We start from the raw sequence: 22,565 nt of genomic DNA on the forward strand, positions 1-22,565 counted from the left end.
AGCCAAGAAAATCACGTTTCCCCTACAACGTAGACGGATATACTGACTGAGGACTAGCTTCGCTACTAAAAAGTTTTTTTTTTAATAGCGTAAACGCTTATTTGAAAATAATTAGCTTAGATTTAGGTAATAATATTATAATTTAAATTTATTTTTATTAGATGATATGTTGACAAGAAGTTTCAGCCTTCTATCGTTCACAGGAACCAAAAAATCAGTTGTGAAAAAGAAAAGCGGCTTAAAAGCAGTCCGACCGCTATAAATGTTTTATACTTAATTATGTTCCAAATTGATGGGAATGTTGACAAGAAGTTTCAGCATTCTATATTTTATAGGAGCCGAGAAAATCACGTTTCCACCACAACATTTCAGACAGACAGACATACGGACAGAGGAGTAGCTTCCCTACTAAAAAGTTTTGAATCCAGGACAAATACTAGAAAAAAAATTTAATGATTATTTGAAAATAATTAGCTTAGAATTAGGTAATAATTTAAATTTTATTGACCAACCCTAATCGAAGCAGGGATAAGACACTTAAAAATAAATCTTATCTTGTCTTTTTTTTATTATCTTATTTTATATATTTGTTTTATATAATAAAAAAAACATTTATTAAAATTGGGTATTGAATTATCTCTTTAACAAAAAATCTTTTAAATGATTCACTTAATCCCTGAAAACTTGTAAATTCTTGGATCCATTTGTATCTGGGAAATAATATCTGTCCAGAATTCCACACAATCTGCCAATATTCTAAATTGTCTTGGTAGTTGTTTCCTCATATGAAATACAGCAAACAGATCCTTTACTTCAATTACAGTTTTCTCCGAACATTCAAGCTTCTCTAGAAGTGTAAGAATAACTGCTATGTCTTTATCAAGCTCTTCTACAAGCACAGAAAATGGAGTTATGAACTTGGATAGTTTCAGCATTCTTAGTTTCTTGTGAGCAGTTTTGTATATTGTGAAAAGATCAGCAATGTTTTTGATACTAGAAATATCTTGCTTGGAAGTTGATGTGATGATTTCACTTTGACGAACTTGACTGTATAAATCCTTAAGAGCATTCTCAACTTCAATTTCTTTTTCAGCTGATTTCACAACTTCTTCTATGCTTTGCAGACATTTGTCAAATCCATAAGAAGACAAATCTTGAAGTCTAAGATCATCCTTTTCAATATTTATTTCTTCTGAGTTAGGTTGAATGTCTTGAACAATGGCATAGATATCATCCCAATGTCTTTTTCTTAAAGAACTATTAACAAGCAGAGAAATTAAAGTTTTTGTTCTATCATAGCTTTGAATTTGATATCTTACTTGGAAGAAAATCTCCCATCTGCTGTCAATATCCTTTTCATTGAAGGTATTGATTCTGTCAGACATAATCATGATGCTCTTCTGCATCTCCTCCTCATTGACCACAATCATCTTGGTCTGCTGCCACATGTTGTGTACCTCCCCCCATTCTTCTGTCAGCTGCCAAACCATTGTCAGTACATCCAACTTCTTCCTCAAGAACTCTAAATCTTTGTTTACTGGTCTTGTAATGTTAAAAATAGCAAGACCTTCTGTAATATCTGAATCTCGTTTGGTCAACTCTTCAACCTTTTCATTGAGAACTTCAAGCTGTTTGAAAGCTTCAGCTACATGCCAAGAAGCACCAAAAGGTCCAGAAAGAGTGTATTCTTCAATGCTATTCTTGACATGTCTTTCAAAATCATGAGATTTGGAAGTCAACTCTTCCTTACTTTTTTCTCTAGAGCTTTGAAGATTTACACCTGTGTTTGAAACAAATTCTTTAAATTCATTCCATTTATCATCAAGACAATTAAATCTTTGTGAATCCTCAGCATCAAGATCTTTCTTGTATTTGTGAATAATGTCAATTAGCTTCTGAATAACTTCAAATTTCTTCTCAAAGTTAGAAAGATTGTTGATAACATTACCATGACTTGTAAGATGTTCTTTCAGTTCATAAACATCAGTAGGAGGTTCACTAAGTTTCATTCTTGAATTGTCCATAAAAGCATAAATCTCATTTAGCTCAGTTTTAACCATGTTTCTCATCATTTCCATGAAAATATCCTGCCATTTCTCACACTGGTTCATGACTCCCTCTTGCAAAGGATAGCAATCAATCAGCATGAATCCAATCCAGACCATTGCTTCATGCTTCTTGCAGCTCTTTGACAGGTATTTGTATTTAGCAACATCTGAATCAAAAGCATTAGTTTCAGGATTTGTTTCCATGTAGAGTTTCATAACTTTATCTGGGTTTAGCTCCCACGTGTCTCTGTACATGTCCCAAGTCTTGATATATTCTTCAACCTCACTGATTGTGTTCTGAATATCATTAAGGATGTTTTCCTGTATTTCATTGAATTCAGTGTTTTGTTCAATAGCTTCAACAACTACCTCTTGCCAGTGAGCATTTTGCTTGCTCACATTCTTAGCGACATTCACCAAAGTGTTTTGGGTTACCTTATTAATGCATTAGTCTAAATTATATAATATAATTCAAATAAGTTTGATTATGAAATTAAGGTATAAAAATGTAAAATAGCACTGGAATAGACATCCATATTTTTTAAAAAAAATCTTCTAAAAATAAAATTTGTTTTCTAAAGGTATGATATTTTTCATGTAACTAAAGCATTCCTTGAAAATATCAGTGATAGTGGACAACTTGGGTGTAATGACAACTTGAGAATCTTTCAGCTGAACAGTAACCCTCATCATTGGCGCAACACCTGTCTTACTGGAGCTAGAAATAGCCTCTGCTAGACCAATTAAGGATGTTAGAATTCCATTTCTTATTGCTTTAGCAACCTTTTCATCGATCTTGTTTTGGTATTTCTTCCATTGGACTTCAACCATAGTTTGAGTTCTGGTAAAACTTAGGCGTAATTTGCTCAATGACGTTTGGATCTTTTCATACTTACCAGCAATTGAATATTGAATCTTTTTTATGTATTTCATCTGATGCTTCTTAAATAATTCTCCGCTGACAATTTCTGTATTTTTAAGGTTGATCATTTCTAGACCTTCAATCTCATTGCAGAGAGCTTGGACATTTGAGTTTATTTCCTTGTATTTTGTAATATCTTCAAGTGTAACTTTAGATACATCAGCACATGTTTTAACCCAGTCCTTGATATCATTTGAGGACCAGGTATGTTGATTTTTACCCATCCAGATAAACTTATCCAACTTTCTTATCTTATCCCTGAATAAACCTTTTTCTTCGGGTGATATAGAAGTCATGATTTGATTATAATCCTGAACAAGCTTGGTGATGTGTTTGTATAAGATCATAGTTGTTCCAATTTTGTTGTACACTGCTTTTATATAGCTAGGTATAGCATAATCATAGGTAGTCCAAATAGAAACTTCTTTGATAGTTTTCAACAATCCTCTATCAAAGTTAACATCCATAGATCCTTGAAAGTGAAGGTTACTTGTGAGTACAGTTGATTCTAGCTTTTTTGATGCATTTTTGTCTGAGGATTTTGTCCATTTCTTGTTGACTTGCTCAATTTGAGATTTTACAATATGAACCACGTCTTTGTATTCGCCTTTAATTTAAGGATAATGATTAAATCTGAGGCCTAAAATGCCTATAAACAAGTTACAGGATGTGTGTGTGTCTATTTACCGAGATATCTCAATAATCGCTTAACTGATATGGTTCTCCTTTACAGTATAGTTTCTTTAAGTTTTAGAAAGTTTTTTTAGGGAAGGAACCCACCCTTCAAAGATTAATCGCCTCTAGAAATCTTTTAAACTTGAATTTAAAGTTGGGGGCAGTGGGGCACTAGGGGCGTAAAACAAGTTAAATATTTTCTTTTAAGATATGATAAAGATGTCCAAGACAAACAATTTATAAAGGGATGAATTTAATTAGGAATGTCTGATGGATGAAGTGATAATTAAAAATAAAAAGATTAGATAGTAATAGATACCGAGCAGGGAAGGGAGAAATTTAAGGCTTAAATGAATAAGAACAATAAAGTTGACTAATAGAGTAGCTTTGACTTAAAAGGAAGCAGTTTGGTTGAAATTATTATTTGAATTATAAAGCCAATATTTTTAAAATTATTAGTGGAGCTACTATATTGCTATTTATTTAAAATTATCCTTTCCTTTGCTGACATTCATGATGCCATACTCTGAAAACCAGCTTGCACTTTGAAGAATATTTATAGTGGAATTTATCTTAATCTGTAGATTATTCAACCAGATATTTTTACCAGCATACTTTGGCTGATCTAATAATCCAACAGGATTATTAAAAGACAGATTTCTTCTGACTTGCTGCAGCTGTTCATTAAATTTTCGATAAACTCGCTCAATTTTTCCTTCATATACTTGACGAATTCTTTGTCTAGGTGTATATTGATAGAACACGTCCAATATTTCAACACCTTCTTTTACACTCGTTACGGTTTCAAAGGCTTCATTCAGAACCTAAATAAAACAAATGATTACGATCAAAAGTATTAAAGCAGTACAAATTATAAGCATGTAAAGCAAAATATTCATCAAGAATTAAAGAAAGAAAGAGGAAACAGCTTGTCCTATCCTGTTCACAGAGCAGAGGATAGACAGAAGGACGGGGGAAAAGGACAGACATACAGAATATTGTTGAAGAGACAAGGGCAGACAGAAGAACAGCCAAAAAAAAGAGAGACATTCAGAATGATAGGTATACTGATGGAAAGGTATTGAAAAGCACATGAGGACAGACAGACAGAAGGATATATAGACAGACAAACACAAACAATTAATCACTAGATAGATTCTCTGTTTAAGAACAGGTTTAGACATCTAGCTAAACTTAAAGTTAAAAAGTTATTTCACTGAGACTTACACGCGGCTGGCGCGCAGCTGCCGAGCCCAGCCTATTATATAGCAGTAAGATTTTTGTCTGTAGCTTAAGATTTCTGAACCGATTGAGTTCTCTATTTTTAGGAAGGAAAATATGGGTCTTTGGATGGTTTGAGCTATTTTAATCTGTATTTAAGTATTAGGATGATTTAGGATAATTTTTCTGTCCTTTCCTATCCATTCAATTATAGAGTTCATAATAATTACCTGTTCTACCAAATTTTCTGTTTCATTGACACCCAGCCTGAACTTCTGGTAGTTATCATTCCAGGACGAATCTGATGGGCACAGGATGGTATGTCTCACCTATATAATTCATAACTTCAAAAGGGAATTCAGTCTGGTGTTTGTCTGTCTTTTGGTCCATTACACACTATATTTTTTTCAATCTTAAGTTTGTATGTGTCTATCTATTTAACTGTTTTTCTATCGTCTAGCTATCAGCACATCTATCTGTTTAACTATTTATTTGTATATTGATCTATATGTCTAGCTAACTCTTTGACAAGCTACTAACTATTTTTCTATCTAAAAACTTTCTGTCTAACTATATAACTGTCTATCTATCTAACTATTTTTATATCTAGCTAACTTTCTGTCTAACTATCTATCTATCTAACTATCTTTTTTTCGAGCTAAGTATATCTCTAGCTGTCTATGTTTCTATCTATCTTTTTAACTGTTTAATGGATATCTAACCTTGTATAGATGTTGTAAGAACTCATCATATATTTTCTCAATATTCTCGAGACCTCTGCTCAGCGGAGAATCTCCATCTCCGACGTTGGGTACCGGAGCCTTCTCTCCGTCTAACCATCTAAATTTGTAATAGTGTTAACACAAGGAAATGTGTATTCATATGGATGCTGTCATTTTTAGAAACAGGGTATGGCGTAGGAAAAAAGATAAATCTTTTTCTTATTATGTTATCATTACACTTTTAAAATCTTTTAAAATTAATTTATAAAACGACACTGCCAATTATTGATCTGAGAATGAAATGTTTGAGGCAAATAAACTTTTTTTTTCGGGCGCCAAATTCCTGTCATGGTTCAGAAATAATTTTTTTGAACGATTTTAATGATTGGCAACTGATTATCAGATTCAGCAACCACTAATATAAAATCTTTAAATTATACTCCATTATTTAGTCTTTTACCTCAAATTTTATACTTAAATAATATTAACTCAAATTTAAAAAAATGGTTTTTCTATGTGTCAAAATAATGTTTGAAAACTAAATATCATCAATATTAAAAATCTATTTCATTTTAAAAATTTTAATTAAAGAATTTGACAGCATCCATAGATGGATTAGATAAAGAAACGGACAATTTAATTGATTATAAAATATTTTATTACTTTGTATCTAATAATATTATTTTTTAAAATAGCCTTATGCCAATTTTATTTTGATTAATAAATTTAAAACCTGAATTACCTAATTTTATAACGTTTTATTATTTTTAATTAATATATTTTATAGGGAACACTTTATTAAGAAAGACAACAGAAAATTAGTTTTAGATTTTAGAATTCTATCCATTTAATTTCATTTCATCAAAAGCAACTGCTAAATTAAAATGCCAATTTTTTTTTATCTCGCAGAATATGGAGTTAAGTTTTATTTAGGTACGAGGGTATAGGTAAACAGAAGATGAATAATTCTTTTCTAAATATTTTCAAGATAACATTTTTTTAGCAAGTAAATAATAGTGGGCAAGGTTTTTTTTTATCTTCTATTTATCTATTCAACTACGCCTTCTTTTTGATGTTTAAACTTAGCAAGTAATATCAGTATATTTAAATCAAAAATTTTATTAATTTTATTTTTGTTTTACGCACCTTCCATCAACAAACCTAACAATTTAATAAAAATATAAATTAATTCAATTGCAAAACTTAAATTTTCATCAATTATACTTATGATTTAATATGATAAATATCCAACAATTCTAATCTACATATATAATTAAAGAGATAAACTAATTTTATTAAAATATCAAGTTTAAATGTTCACTAAATATTTTTTAAGATTAAAAAAATACTTACTTCTTGTTAAATGCACTAAGGAAAAATAAGTAACATAGGGATTAATTAATAACAGATAGAAAATACACCTATATGAATTGTTTCGGCTTACAATATGACCTTATTCGAGTCTATAACCAATCACCTCATCAATATATTTGCTGCTATTTAAGTTCATCAAGCAAATGAAGATGTTTATTAAAAACCTAACAATTATTTTCATCGAAAAGTTTCTTTTGATAACAAAAAATATTTTGAATATCTTTTTGAATTGTTTTTTCTTACCCTACTTTAGGTTGTTAAGGAAGCTTCGCTTATTTTGATGTTATCCCCTTTGTGTAATCTTGTAGTGGAAAGAAAAACGTGTTAAGTTACCTTGCAAATTGTGCCTGACAGTCGGATATGTCCAAAAGATCTCTACACCTCTGAATAAAGCAGAACCATAAACTATTTTAATTTCAGTGTATACTCTGGCCTTTTTTGAACAACATAAAAAAACTAAAGGATACTTGCAGTAACAAGGGAATTATGCAAGAGCAAGTTCTTTTAACACCCTACACTTTTGGCTTAAAACTGTTTTTGTTTCCTTATTTAACTGATAAAGTTACAGTTACAATTGTTAACCAAGATTTGTCGTAAAAAATGCTTTGTATTGGTCAAGGAACTATTAATAAAATAACGGTCAAATAGCATCAAGAGTATATCTTGTAAGTAAGCAACAAGCTTTTTTATTTGGGGGGGGGGGGGGATTTAAAATTAAAAGTTTGAGGGCAGTGATTAACCCCCCCCCCCTTGGACGTCCCTGGTAAGCAATTAATGATTTTGCACAAAAACTTGTTTTTTTTAATAATAATTGATTTAAAACTGATGTAGAACTCAACTTTTTCAGTATATTAGGTCCCTTTAGTGCATTAAACAGTTTAAACTTAAAATGTTATAGGGAATAAAATAAATAATGTAAAAATTTCCATAAATTTATATGTTAATTTAGTAGTTAATAGATGACTTAAGGACGTTCAAGCTTTTTTATTTGGAGAGAGGAATTAAAAAATAAATTTCTTTTTGAGGGGGGGGGGGGGGGTTAACTACCCCTTTACCCCGCCCCTTATACGTCCCTGGAATGGCTTACTACTATACTAATTGTAAAACTAATTAAATATAAGGTTGCGTCCCTGCATGAAGGCATCAATCTGTGTGAAAATGCCATGGTTGTCCTCCAGAGGCTCCATTACTCCCTCCATGGCCAAGGTGTCCACCACGTCGTTGTAAACACGCTTCCAGGTCATACAACATCTAAAATAAATTCATTTTTATGAGATCACTGACATAAAGCAGTTATGTTATCTATATTCCAACGTTGTTCAGTCCATCTTGTATACAGTTTATGGATTAGGTTAGATAGATAGATAGATGTTCTCGGAACAGATTACTGCATAATTGATCTATAGGTGGGGGGTAGGGTTATAGATAGATAATTATGTAGTTAGATAGATAAATACTTGGAATATAAGATAGATAGATAGTTCCTGATCAGATTACTCCAGACAAAATCTGCATAATTGATCTATAGGTGTGGGAAAGGGGAATAGAGTTAAATTAGATTGATAAGTTTTAGTATTACAAATTGTAAACTTTTCCAAGAATTTGGTATAAAAATGATAAATCACATATGTTCAAAGACGTTCACGGTCTGGTGGTTTGAATTCTTCAGTAAGTAACATATGACAGGCAGACATCCTGCAGATTTTGTATTATGTTATCATACTTTGGGTAAAATATGGAAATGCTGTTTCTTATTTTATTTGATCAAATATATGTAGAAGAAACTCTTTACAAACTTGTTACTTTAGCCGTGTTCTATAGTTCTTAAATATTACACATAAACAATACCTTTTCATCTATTTCAGGCTAAAACATATGCTGTAAAAATACATGTCTATATGTCCATAAAAATTTCCTTTTTATTATTCCTTTCACACTTACACAAAAAAGGTATTTCTTACATCGTTATGTAAAAATATCAGGAAAAAGATTCTCAACAACAAAAAGTATTTTAATCTAATTTAATTTTCTCATCTGTTAATTAAGATAGAAGATTGATTTTTTGTTTGTGCTGATAACCCATTTAATCCAACATATTTAATCCAACCGTCTGTCTATTACGTGACGGGGTCAATTAAAATTCAAAGTGGAAATTGGATTTACTTTTTAGCTCTTTCTGGGATATGATTATGAAATTTATTGTAAAGATTCCTTTCCTCCAACCTTCTCTATAACCCAATTTGTCTCTAAAATTATATATGTTTTCATGTTTAACGCCTCGCTGCTTAATTATGACGTCAATAGGCTCTTGCATAAAATCCTAATATATAAAGATATCAGTAAAAACAGAACCGATTGAGTTCTCCATTTTGTTGAAGTTCCTAGAATAGCTAAGACTATTCTTTTTCTAAATTAAAGTCTTTGTGAGGTTTCTGCAACCTATCACCCCCTTAGAATGCCGAGCCCCTATATGTTAGGGTCAATGTCACTAACAAAAAGATATTTAAAACCTTTGGTGGCTATTGATTTAAACGGTCTAATACGATACTTAACTTTCTGTCTGACTTATACAATATAAATGTTATTTAATAGTCCTATAAAAAAGCAATATTCCTTGATATAAAAAAATATATTGCATATTGATTATATCCTTTACAAGAGGGAATCTTAACCATACATACAGAAGGGATAAAGTATTAATAAAAAGCTCATCATATACAGTATCATTTTTTATGTCTGTAGCTTAAGATTTTAAAATATGCTGAACCGATTGGGTTCTCCAACAAAGCGTAGCTTAATATATTTGTCAGGGAGGTATATATTATTCACCCCCTAAATAATCAACATACTTAAAAACTTTAAAACTTGATACACCCCTTTGCTGTTTTAGAGGGTTGATTCAGGGTAGTGTAGACTATTTTCAAAAGGGGTGTAGATGGGTAAAAATCTAGTGGGGTGTATGCAACCCAACTCTATTGATTTTGCCATGGGGGTGGACACAACTCCCTCATGTATACATTTCAGTTTTATAATACATCTCAAATTACCCGAATATACCATTTATCCTTTTAATTTCTGATTCTTAAGTGCCTTTTTCTAGCTGTTCATAAATAAGAAATAATATTGACTAGACAAAATACACACACGCTCAGACACACACACACACTCTTTAACAAATACACATGTTCTCATACATAAAAAACATATTAATATAAATGTTATAGAGAAAATCTTTAAGTTTGTTTTATGTGAATTTTGAATGTTTAAAAAGAAAATTTATACGATTTGTGGAACACAGTAATAGTGTCTGACTGATTATGACGTAACAAAAAAAATTAGCCAATGAGAGGCCGTTATTGACCAATGGTAAAATTTATAGTGGCCTCTCATTGGCTAATTTTTTTTGTTACGTCATAATCAGTCAGACACTATTACTGTGTTCCGATTTGTGGTTAAATTACAAAATGACAAAAATATATACAAACTATGCATAGTCGCGGAAAAAAAAATATAAAAAACCTATCTCACTGTCTTTTATATCCTGACCAATTCCTTATACTTAAGAGGTAACCAAAGGCATATACCTGTATTTCTTAAGGGTGCATAATATTTATGCCTTAGATTTGATGGCAGTTTCTCTCATAGTACTCAGTAGAGCACAGAACACCTACCCCATTATTTCGAAGAAAAAACTTAAAATTAATTTACTTTAGGTTCGATTATATTGGGTACGGGGTAGCCTCGTAAGTTTGGGCTAGAGGCTTTATTCTTTTTTAAAGGATTATTAAAATCATAATATTAAAATCAATCATATGAGTGTCTTTTGAAGTACGCAAATAATAGCACTCATATCTCTATCATATATTGACCAAACAATACCAAATTATAGAACAGTACAGGATATTGATTACATATTTCCCCCTGAAGTAGACGTATTTTTTTCTAGACGTAAATAACAAGGATATAGGGTTTCGTAGAAACACTTATACTTACATAAATGTAAAAGGAATTCTATCTGTCTGTAAGTCTGAAGCTTAAGATCTTACATTTGCAGTGCAGTTTTGGTCCTGGAAAGATTTATAACTATTTTGGGGGAGAGTACCACTTCCCTCCTGTTTTTACAGTGTTGAATTAGAATGGATTTATTATTACATGGATCTTACACCAGAATAACTAGCACTCTAATAAAGTAATACTCGTAGCTGGCTAAAATAATAATTCCCCTATCCACCTCCTTTGCTATATCTCCTCCTCCCCTACTGGATAAACGAACTAACTAATAACGAATGTCCATGTTAGCAACCTGAATTGACGGCAATTTTTCCACTGTCATAATATCCTCGTATGTTCCATATCAATTAGAATTGGACAATCAAGCTTAAATTATTCCATAAATCCCGTTCTATGCAAATATTAGCCACAACTTATTCTCTTACTTCCAGTGTGTTTCTTAAAATCTCTAAAACAGTGAGGCCAATGTATGTCAGTCCAATAAAGAAAAATATTTAAATTAAACTAAAAGTTGGAGAGTTTTACTCCCGTCCACTTCCCTAAAGCACATACTTAGAAAAAAAGTAAGACGTTAATAAATGTCTGTGTTTATATATAAAAAAGAAAACAATATTTCTGCTATTAACAAATATTTTTTTTCAGACACGTGCATGCTTTCTCTAGACCAGCATTCATACATGCAACACAAATCACCAAAAGCAAAGCTTCCTCACATTTTAGATATGACTAAAAGTAGAATTTAAATTCCTAAAGGTTTTTTCCTAGTTGCCTAATATTCTGTTTTAACTGGAGCATTTCTAAATACTCCCATTCTTTAATAGCCATATTTCTATTAACTATTTTTGGTACAGATTGATTAATTGATTGATAATTTTTTTTTTCTGTTAACCCTAGCTTCTCTACTAGTCTTCAGTTTTTATCAAACAAGGATGACAACATCTGTAGTTGCGAAGATAAGACGATAGGACAAAGAATCATTAACACTTTGTATTAATTTATAAGTCTAATCAAAATTTTACAGGAATTATCATGCAAAGTTTTGATAGGGCAATTCTAACATGCCCAAATTAATGATACAAGCTATCCATTACGAGCGAACGGACCAACTCTATTATATATCATATAAGCTTCTTTTAAAAAAAAAACCTACTATCGGCTAGTTTTTTTTTAGCTCTATTTTAGTTTGTAAAATAGATAATTCTTGGTGGTTTTGTATCTGAACCAGCAGACCAATCTAGTTCTTAATCGATTATTACAATTACCCAACAAATTGCCTCTCAAATGCATATGTAATCTGGAATACAGGAATAGATTAATAAGAAAAATAAAGTAACATGATGTCTTTTTGTCTGTCTGTTTATTCGTGTGTTTGTGTGTATGTTTGTACCGATAGATCTCGCCAACCGCGAACCCGCCCCACCCCCTCCCTTTCAGAACAGACATTCAGGCTTTGGTTTGGGATTTGGCTATCTACTCTAATAAGGTTAATCGTTTTTAAACTACTTATTTTTAATGGCAATGCAGGTTATATCCTATCCTTTCATAAAAAGTTGCCTGAAATCAAATATCTCAGAAGTTACTGGTTCGAAACGGTTGTAATTTTCAGTTAAGCCTAAACACTGTTTTTGGGTGGTTTCAGGCTAGTTTCATAACGTTCCCCCGCCCACTTGTAGGGACTAGGAGTGAAAAAAACTAATATTATATTAAACTCTTTTGCTAATATAATATGAAACTATGACTGCTGTCAAAAACATAAGAATAGTAAGCTTGTCGAAGTTTTATCAGTCATGAGAACTTTATTATATGCCATATTGTCGATATAATGCTTCTAGATTAAACTGAGAAATTAAGGCTCTTCAGAAGAACTGGAATGTAGTCAGTAGTCGGAATTTTACTGGAACCCCAACAGTAGACTGTGACAATTACTTAGATGCATATTATCAATTGACAATATATTATTATCTTTCTAGGTCAACCTTTATTGGATCTACTTTTGGGAGGTTAAATATATTTATATTCTCTGTGAAAAGAAATATTTGAGTTTAAGAAAGTATTGCATTATTCATGAAAATAGACAATACATAGATGGTTTAGTTAAAAACCTTCCCTGAGCATATAAGAAGCTTCGTTGTAAAGGAAAACCATATCGGTTCAGCGATTAGCGAGATCCTTTGGTACAGACAAAAAAAGCTTACTACTCTATATAATACTTTGTATTATAGATGATGATGATGATTAAGCTACCCTGGACTAGAGAGAAGGCGCTTACTTTATCTATGGATAGATCTCCATGCAGGTTAGACTTAGTTTATTTTTTATTTCTTGGTAAAATTTCAAATTGCATAAATTATTATCGTTTTACCCAAAAAAGAAATCTGTATGTGATTGGTACAAAAGACTTTTTGCAAATTTTATTAAAAAACAATATTAAAATTAATATTGTAATTTGTTTAAAATGATAAAAATGAGATAAAAATTAAAATAAATTTTAAAAGTTGTTACAACATGTTGAACATGTGAATATGTACGCATTTCTCGATGAGAATACATAAATTGTGTAAAATTATTAATCTTGTTAAAATTTGCTCGCATGGGTGGTACAAACCAATATTATGTAACAGGACTAATACTTATCCCCTATATTTAATTTCTTTTTAAACTCTAAGAAATTTAGATAGGAATAAGAGAAATAATATAAGTTATATTTTCATCAATTTCTCAAGGTGGAAAAAATACAAGAAAAAAAGTTAAACTGGCAAATATTCCTAAAACCTAATTTAAGCTATCCAATTCAAAAGGGATTTCACTAATAAATACTTGTAGAAAAACTCTGAAAGGGTGAGTAGTATAAGAAGATAAAGGGATTTTGTCGCATGAGCTTGCAAATTACATTCATGTATTTCATCAAAACACTTTCAGTTTACTATACATAATTTATAATTCATGCAGGGCGTTCATAAAACTATTATTACCTTAACAACGTTCTCATTAGTTTTTTTTATGCTATTTTCGTTATTGCTAACAATTATGCATACATTATGATTTACATAAAATTTGTAATAAATATAAACTTGTTTAATTTAGGAAAAATAATTTTTTTATCCAATAAACTATTCGTGAATGTGAATTACTTGAAGTAGTAACAAATAAAACCCAAAATTTTGGCCATCCTTTTATTGTTCAATGCTGGAAAATTAAAATCAGATTTTATTTTGAGATCAAACTAACAATTTTCAAATTCAGATGAACAATAATTGATTGCTTTTCTAAGGTCATAAAGAGCACTCTTTTTATATTTGTTTATGAAATCAAAATTACTTCTGAGCTAGAAATCCAGATATCCAGGTTAAGACATTTAAAAAATATGACATTTTTTTGTTTCAATTTAAATGTTAACATTGAATATTGACTTACCTTTCTCCCCTAAGTCCCCCCCCCCCCCCTCCTGTCTGTATACATACATCAATAAAAGAGACTTGAAATTGAATAATTTGAAAAGATTGCAAAATTCCACATGCAGAACTAGCATAGTTAATCCAACAAATCAACAAATTTTTATTCTATCAAATAGTTAATTCTGAAAATATCAAATTAAAATAACTCAATGGCTTTAAGTTACAATATGGAAATCAATATGGAAACAATAGGTTTGATGAAAATTTGATGAAAATCTACCGCTAAATTGTCTTTCAAATATGAAATACTAGACATGTTTTACATTCAACTTTACATGTGTTCCTTCTAGGATTCATTAAAAAAAACAGGTTAATTCTAACTTTTATAAATTCGGTTTCTAAAAGTAAAACATGTCTGAAATTTGCCAAAATCCTGGAATAATTATAAATTGATTCCTTATTGTTACTTCACTAAGATCTTAAAACAATAAGAAAAATGTCATCATTTGAATTTCATTTGAATTATCAGTTAATAATGTAAGAAACTTTGGTCGGTCAAACTCACTTTTACTGTAGACAATCTTTTCAAAGAAAAAAAACAGGTTATTTGGTGGAATAGTGAATAAAGCAAGACCAAGAACAAATCTAGGTGAATACAATCAAAGGCAAAAAAAGAAATTGATTTTCCCAGATTTTGCACACATAGGCAAATGTGTTTGTGTGTACTGTACATGTGTCTGCACATGTGTGTTTGTGTATGTGGGATGTGCATGTGTTCTAGTTTTATGATTTTAAGTTGTAGTAAGTTGAGTTGTGTGTTCTGAATACAAGTCCCGGAGTCCATCTTACAAAGGTAACTTTTACTTTTCATGGGAGCCCAGCAACTCTATAATCTTTATTGGTTTTTATTTATTACAAAAATGACAGTTTTCTTAACCTTTACTAGCATTGGCATTAAAATAAAGCCAAACAGATAAACCCTTTAAATTTGTGTTTTCAGGTAATTCAGGTTGGTATTTATATGAGGCAAATTAAATCTCTTGACAGTATGTTAATGAAACATTTCCACGTTACAGGGGCGTCCAAGCTTTTTTTTGGGGGGGATTTAAAATTTTTTTAAGGGGGGGGGTAAAATGGCGCGCGAAGCGCGCCGCAAATTTTTTTTACCCCCCCCCAAAATTTTTACCCCGGGGGTAAAATTTGCTTGGGGGGGGTAATTACCCCCCCTGAAATCTGTTGGCAGGGGTAAATTTAGTTTACCCCCCCCAAAATTTCACCCCCGGGGTAAAATTTTTAGGGGGGGTAATTTAAATTTTATTAAATATATAGTATTAAAAATGCGTGCGAAGCGCTCACAAATTTTTTTTATTAGAGATCTTTTATTTTAAATTGTTTGGGAGGGGTAAATTTTAAATGTTAGGGGTGCCTACGGCACCCCCAAAATCGTTTGGGGGGGGGGGTAATCGCCCCATTACCACCCCCCCCCCTTGGACGTCTATGCCACGTTAACTGCAATTTTAAAACCATGGTCCCTTAACCCTTTTAAAGTTAGGAATCTAAAAATCCTTGAAAATGAATTGCCATGCTATACTGATCAAAAACTTGATTCTCCTTGTCATTTGTGACCACAAAGAATGTCCGCTCAGCAATGCAAAAAAGAAAGAAAAAAACTTGAAATGGTTTCAAAATGTTGGAGGTTATGGTCATCAAGGAATTATAAACCTAGTAGGTTATGTAATTTAGTGAAGGATGCTGGTCATTGTTAAACATTTAATTAAAATAAACTTCTTTATTTCTAAGAGGGGGCATTGGACAGAAAATCATAAGAATGAAGGGTTAATTGTCCTTCTACTTTTTAAGATTGTGTACAATTCAGATCTACCTGGTGTCTGCCATCATTTTTTGTAATGAAGGTGCATAAAGTACAATATATTATGTATGCATAAGTACAAGGGGCTTAACTGCGAAGAGAACTTAATGAAAAATGCACTTTTGTAGTTTTTACTAACTAAAGTTTTTAGCCAAAAAGTATTAGAATATTAACAGTTTCCTATTTCTTTGTGATAAACTATCTTTAACTGATAAATTTTTAGTAACAAAGAAAAAATAACTTTTTTAAAATATAATTTTGATAGTGTCACAATTACCAGAAATTCCGTACGTCTCTTTTTTGTGGTTTCATTTACTTGATTTTTTATAATAGTGATCCCTGGGGGCGATTAGGCTTAATACCTTAAGCAAAGCATTTATAAATTCAAATAAACGAATGTCTAATTACCTGCAATTTAAGTCCATAATTTTATACAGAATAACATAAGTTTTTATCATGAAAATATTCTAAGCGTTGTCTCATCTTGAATTTGTTAATATTTTTTTGAGCTTAGCTTTTATGGATATTATCATCCTTGATATAACATATATGAATAAACATTTCTACTTACTCAATAGACTGTTGAATATTGGCCTTGGTTGAGATAATGAATCCAGAAAATACTCTTTCAACATCAATATACGCCTCACACTTTTTCATCAATTCATTACCGATCTTCTGCAGTAACCGCACAATCATTAGTCTGAAAGATAACAAAAACAATTATGTCCATAAGTAGCGAAGCAATGAAAAGCAATATAAACACGAATTCTAATTCAATTCTTAAATGTACATAAAAACTCTATGATATTTGATTTTCCACTACATATGATAAATTTCATTGCTTGAAAGATGAAAGAATCAGAATAATATAAATCAGGTTATGAAGGTCAGGTGACAAAAGTGTGACAATATGTGGTAGCGGCCTCGGTTTAGCGGCCGCTTCCCAAGTTCAGGATTACGGCAGTGCGAACAGACGTGGACACGTATAATTATAGAGAAGCTGGGCTTCTCTAGATATCACCAAATAACAAACAGAATTTACTAAGATGTTACTTTATTCAGAGTCTAAAGGTTACTGATTTATAATACAACAAATAATAAATACACAGATTGGAATAATTAATACTAAATCAAAAGTTCAATATAGATATACATGCATTAATCAAAATGGACAACAATTATCCCCCATCCCTGGAAAGGGGTGGGGAACCAAACAATTCAGATTAACCATAATGCGGCTGTCAAAACTATAATCAATTTTAAAGCATGGGGGAGGGGTCAGGTGGACCCATTCCCCGTTACTCGGGGGAGGGCTCGCAGCCCTCCTACGAGTCGAGGTCAGGGTTGCCGAATACCACAAATACTCAAGTTTTAGTGTTCAAGTATACTAAATATGCTTTAGTATAGTGATTTCTTGCTGGTACTCTTTATGTATCTTGGTATCATGTTAGTAAGTCAATTTGAATTAGTTAAAGTATGTGTAATTAGAAATTTGGTTCCGTATGAACTCTTTGTTTTGTCTTTGAAATTATCTTAATAAACTATTCCTGTTAATAAACTAGTCACCATTTGGTTCAGTTAAGTTTTTATCTATGTTATTTCTATATTAGATATGCTCTAAAGGCTATTGATACTGCTAATAGTATTGAATAAGTTATTAAATAAGTGAGGAGTTTTGAGGAAATCTATTTCTTATATTAAATTTGTAATATTTACCAATGTACAAATACAATACACATTTTTAGTAACGCAGCTTCTATATGACTATTAGACTATTATTTTATTTCTATACTTGTTAATGTATAACACTGTAATGTTCTATATACTTCTAAAATGTTATAATCTTGTCATTACTGGGCTTTTTATAAGGCAAAAAGAGAACATCGGACTGTAAATCGTACTGGCCCCCTAAAACTTTACAAACAAAACACATTGACTTAAAAACTTTCGGAACCTTTTACTTTACAGATATTGATTTGGTTTCCACCAGTAGGTTTAGTTTACAGAAGGGATAATTATGTTTGCCAAAAGTGGGAGTTTGCATTAATGTTTGGATTATAGTGTTATTTCTTAGAATCCCTGGCTATTTATTAACAAAATTGTTCTTGTCCAATATCTGAGTATCAAATTTTGACCAAGTGACCACAAAATTGTATTTGTTATATAAGTGAAATAAGTACACACAATAAATAGTAAATAATGTTTCTAAATATTAAGATTATTGTATACAGTCTTTAGTTTTAGTATTATTTACATTATACAGTTTTGATTTTAGATAGAATCAAAACTGTATAATGTAAGTACCCAAGATTTATAGCAGTTGCTCTTTATTATCAATCTCTACTGTGAAGTAGTAAGTTGTGTGTCTGAGTGTGTTTATGTGCACAAATTTTGAATTGATTCATTTTGCAGGTATAATGCTATATTAAGGGGTAATACAATATTTGGAAAACTAGCCAGTCTGACTGAAAGACAAACAGACATTCAGAGGTGGGTGACTTATAGAGTTTCCTCACAACCAAGAAAAGATAATATTTAAGGCAAATTTTAAAACACGGGTGACTTATAGAGTAGCTTAGGTAATATGTATATATATTTTTTTTTAATTTGTAAATTCTACTTACGGATTGTTATAGTAATCAGCATTATTCCAAATGATGAACACATTGACAAAAATCTTCTGAAATAGTTCCTCCAAATCCTCCATTTTTGTATTCTGGATCCCTCTTATGGCCACTTCCAGACATTCCAGATAGTTCTGAAGAAAATAATCAATTGAAAACAGGAAGTACTTATTGGTCTTTTTTATGGAATACTATGCTAATTACTATTTTGTAAATTGATTTTCTCGACTGCTGTGTTATTCAAATTTCTCTTGGGTGGGTGGTGATACCCTTCCAAAAGATAGGTATAAACCTTCCCAGAACACATAGGATAATCTAGACTGTACAGCGTGATATTTCGTTACACACATTCATCCTGTTATTCTTACATAAGGATTATATCTTTGCTATCCATACGCCAACGCATAAAAAGTGTTCTATAAATAGAGTTTTACTTTGCTCACTCTATCTCTCTGTCTTTATGTCTGTAACGCTAGATTTCGTGCTTAAATTTACAGCACTCTGTCGAGACGAATAACTTAAATGGTTTATGTTGACTATATGACATTAGTTCGACAAATATGCATGCATGTCAACTTTTTGTAGGTTTAATCATTTAAAAAAAAACTCTCCTTTTATCTTTGAGAATAATAGATAAATCAGACAACGCACAAAAAGCTGCAAGCGTATTACAATAATATATGAAATTCTTATCAATAAATAAATATAAATAAAATGCAAGACAAAGAAATACTGAAGCTTTTATCTATGATAGATTTGAGCATTATATTCTTTATGGATTTCATGAAAATAAGAAAGAGTAAATTAAAAAAATAAAAATAATTTATCAAAGAAATATCAACCAAAGAAACAGAATAATTTTTTTGCTTTATAAACAATTTGATTAGAGGGAAAACAAATTTCAATATGATTTTTTCAAAGGTTTTTTTTTATAAATAAACCAAAATAATAGTAATCTATAATACAAAGTAGAACGATGTCTGTCCGTCTGTCCGTCTGTCCGTCTGTCTGTCCGTCTGTCTGTCTGTCCCTTAAGACCCCCCCAAAAATAAAAAAATCCCCACTTCCAAAATTTTTTTTTTTTAATTTTTTAAAAACAAAAACCAGTAATTGGGGTGGGGGAACCCTTACTGCAACATGGGGCGAAGCCCCCATGAATCCTCCCCCCCCCAAAAAAAATCAAAATATTTATTTTTTTAATTTTAATTTTTGTGTATGCGAACAACCTAGGTTTAATTTTTACGAATTAAAATTTTTGTGTATACGGCAAACAACCTGGGTTTAATTTGTACAAATTAAAATTTTTGTGCATAAAGCACACAACCTGGGTTTAATTTTACCACAGAGTAATTAAACAAAGAATAATTTTTTGAATATTTATATTAAGGAGGGTTGACTTTCCAAAACTATATAGGGCGAAGCCCCTAGAGGCTAGGGGCGAAGCCGCTAGTTTTTATATAAAATATTAAAATATTTCTAATATGCAAAATTTGCTATGCATAAAAATTTATGTACTGTACCTATTTAAATATTTTACCTTTGAATCTAAATATAAAACACTACGGTTAGGGAATACTAATATATTTAAAGCTAAAAAAATAGTTAAACCATGACAGAAAACACTTTATTTTCATAATTTGGTGGAAAAAATCCCTCAATTTAAAAAGTCTTACCCTGTTAGAAACTGCTTGTGTATGTTTCTCAGTAATTTGAGACATAAACTGGCGGATTTTGTTGACCTCTGCAACTTCTTTAGAATCAAACCTAAAAGTAACAAGATATTAAATGAAATAAATAAGATAATAAATCAAAATATGAAACAACATTTGATACCTTGTTTATCTTTTGGGTTCTCAAATCATTTGAATGGTCGAATTTCTTACTTTTGAATAGCCTGCATGAATCTTTTGTTTGTGAGTTGATCCTTGAGTCTGGCTAGTCTAGCTGCTTCTCTTCTCCACATATCTATCTCCTAGTAAAGATTTTTTTTATTTACAAGTATTTACTGAAATATTCAATTAACGTGACACAACCGACAAGGCAGTAGCAAACTTAAATCATATCACTATTAATATCAAATTTTTATATTATACTTTTCTTAAAAGAAGTTTTGGTATAGTCCCTTTCGTGGCAATTCCTCTTAAGGGGCATTTTGTCGTATTTTCACAGTAGCTTTTCTCCTATTTCTAGCCCATGTGACTATACCCGAAGTTTTTTTTTCAATCTCAATGTAAACCTGTCAGCCCTATGTCCTGCAAGTACAAAGTTTCTGCTACTGCCCATAACCTCGTCAAAATTATTTAAGATGTTAAAAACTATTGCTATTATGAAATTTGTGTGTATATAAAAAAAGTTGATTTAATAATTTTTTAGACATATGTCTTGCAAACAAGAAAGTGATTTTCCTAATCACCAATCACTGATTTTTCTTTAAGTATTAATCTGGCATACATAGTTCTGATCTTACCTGTAATACTGGAGCTGTGGTCATCTTTGCATCTAATTCATTAGCATCACCACCAACCTCGGCTTCGATAGCTGTCACCCAGATTGGAAGAATACCTATAAAAAATAGTGCAAATTACTTTTGATGGGAATATACATTATTAAGAGTTTGTTAAAGATAAACTATCAACGGTAATTTTTCTTTTAGCTGAAAGTCATCCAATGAGGAAGAATATTTATTTAATTTATGTTTCTATTAATACTCTTCTTTGTTCTCTTTAAGATGTCATTCACGCGAGATTAAGCAACCGTTTTTAGGTAAGGTTTAATTAAGCTCATAGTTAGGTTAGACCTTCATAAGGTTTGTTACTAAGGAAATTAGTAGTTTGTGTCTATTATTCAATATTAATTATCATTTTGTATTATTTTAACTTTTTTTGTGTGTAAAATAAATTGATTACTCTTGACAACAATCTGAGGATCAATAGTTTCAGTGACAGTGAGAGTATTTTCCAAAGCTTCCTCGTCCAAAGGATTCCGCAGGGTAAACTGGTCAGACTCTCGCGAGGCTAGAAATTGACTCAACTGAAATATAATAAATTTAAACACACAATTAAACCAAAACCCTAGCGAAATAATAAAAACAATATGATTTATCTTAAGATATGAATATCCTAATGTTAATTTTGAAATTATATATTTTTGTAATAGGAATAGTTCAAATATACAAATAAGTAAGCAAATGTGCTGTGAACAAGTACAATAAAACAATACGAAACACGTTTTTTTTATGCGCGGATAGAAAAATAAAATGAATCTTTAACTTATTTAAAGCAATGTCTAAAGTTATTTATTAAAGTTTAATTAGTGTACTTTGGACTTAATAACTGCGTTTGATATCATAATACTTTATGTTAAGAAATGATAATATTTTAAGGCTTCTTTCATAGCTAACTTTGTATATTTTAATTCTAACCCACAAATTCTAATTTTTAGATAAATGTTATGTTATTATAAACTTATTCTGCTATTATTGTCCTACTTTTACCACATAAACAAGAATTACCCCCCAGATGGAGGGCAGAAGAGGGAAAAACATAATCAAATATTAAAGCCATAAACATTGTAAGGAAAAGTAGGGGTGAAAATTTGGTGGTAGGGAATTTGTAAATAAAGCTTAAAAACGACTTCCAATAAAAGATAAACTAAAATAAGCATGACAGAGTTTTCTGAATTTGTTTTTGAAAATAACTGA

The 22,565-nt window shown here is 30.9% G+C and overlaps 2 protein-coding genes and 1 long non-coding RNA gene across 3 annotated transcripts; all 3 read right to left on the bottom strand.

Annotated features, from left to right (window-relative positions):
* Positions 1 to 665: 665 nt before the first annotated feature.
* LOC145327283 (dynein axonemal heavy chain 2-like) lies at positions 666 to 3,437 on the bottom strand. The gene is made up of 2 exons (XM_080170888.1): positions 2,706 to 3,437; positions 666 to 2,483 (listed from the first exon to the last, which is right to left on the bottom strand). The coding sequence occupies exons 1-2, from the start codon at positions 3,435 to 3,437 to the stop codon at positions 666 to 668; spliced, it is 2,550 nt and encodes an 849-aa protein (XP_080027014.1).
* Positions 3,438 to 4,190: 753 nt separating this feature from the next.
* LOC145332998 (uncharacterized) lies at positions 4,191 to 7,342 on the bottom strand. Its single transcript, XR_013884403.1, has 4 exons — positions 7,296 to 7,342; positions 5,589 to 5,706; positions 5,097 to 5,195; positions 4,191 to 4,469 (listed from the first exon to the last, which is right to left on the bottom strand). It is a non-coding gene; the product is annotated as an uncharacterized LOC145332998 (long non-coding RNA).
* Positions 7,343 to 8,068: 726 nt separating this feature from the next.
* On the bottom strand, positions 8,069 to 22,409 carry LOC145327286 (uncharacterized). Its single transcript, XM_080170903.1, has 8 exons — positions 22,377 to 22,409; positions 21,772 to 21,895; positions 21,333 to 21,427; positions 20,749 to 20,837; positions 20,539 to 20,629; positions 18,866 to 18,999; positions 16,810 to 16,941; positions 8,069 to 8,213 (listed from the first exon to the last, which is right to left on the bottom strand). The coding sequence occupies exons 1-8, from the start codon at positions 22,407 to 22,409 to the stop codon at positions 8,069 to 8,071; spliced, it is 843 nt and encodes a 280-aa protein (XP_080027029.1).
* Between the last annotated feature and the right edge of the window lie 156 nt (positions 22,410 to 22,565).

This window comes from Acartia tonsa, chromosome 1 (genome assembly GCF_053477335.1).
Source record: "Acartia tonsa isolate MP-2025a chromosome 1, ASM5347733v1, whole genome shotgun sequence".
Classification (NCBI taxonomy): Eukaryota; Metazoa; Arthropoda; class Copepoda; order Calanoida; family Acartiidae; genus Acartia; species Acartia tonsa.

What these genes read in the sequence shown, in the direction of transcription:
- LOC145327286 (XM_080170903.1), bottom strand. Translation starts at nt 22,409, where the DNA reads ATGTTTTTCCCTCTTCTGCCCTCCATCTGGGGG. An exon ending in TCCTCAGATTGTTGTCAAGA is followed by an intron (nt 21,428 to 21,771) that starts GTAATCAATTTA and finishes TATTTTTTATAG; the next exon opens with GTATTCTTCCAATCTGGGTG. An exon ending in AATATTCAACAGTCTATTGA is followed by an intron (nt 8,214 to 16,809) that starts GTAAGTAGAAAT and finishes AATTTATTTTAG; the next exon opens with ATGTTGTATGACCTGGAAGC.
- LOC145327283 (XM_080170888.1), bottom strand. Translation starts at nt 3,437, where the DNA reads ATGGATGTTAACTTTGATAGAGGATTGTTGAAAACTATCAAAGAAGTT. An exon ending in TTCAGCTGAAAGATTCTCAA is followed by an intron (nt 2,484 to 2,705) that starts GTTGTCATTACA and finishes TGCATTAATAAG; the next exon opens with GTAACCCAAAACACTTTGGT.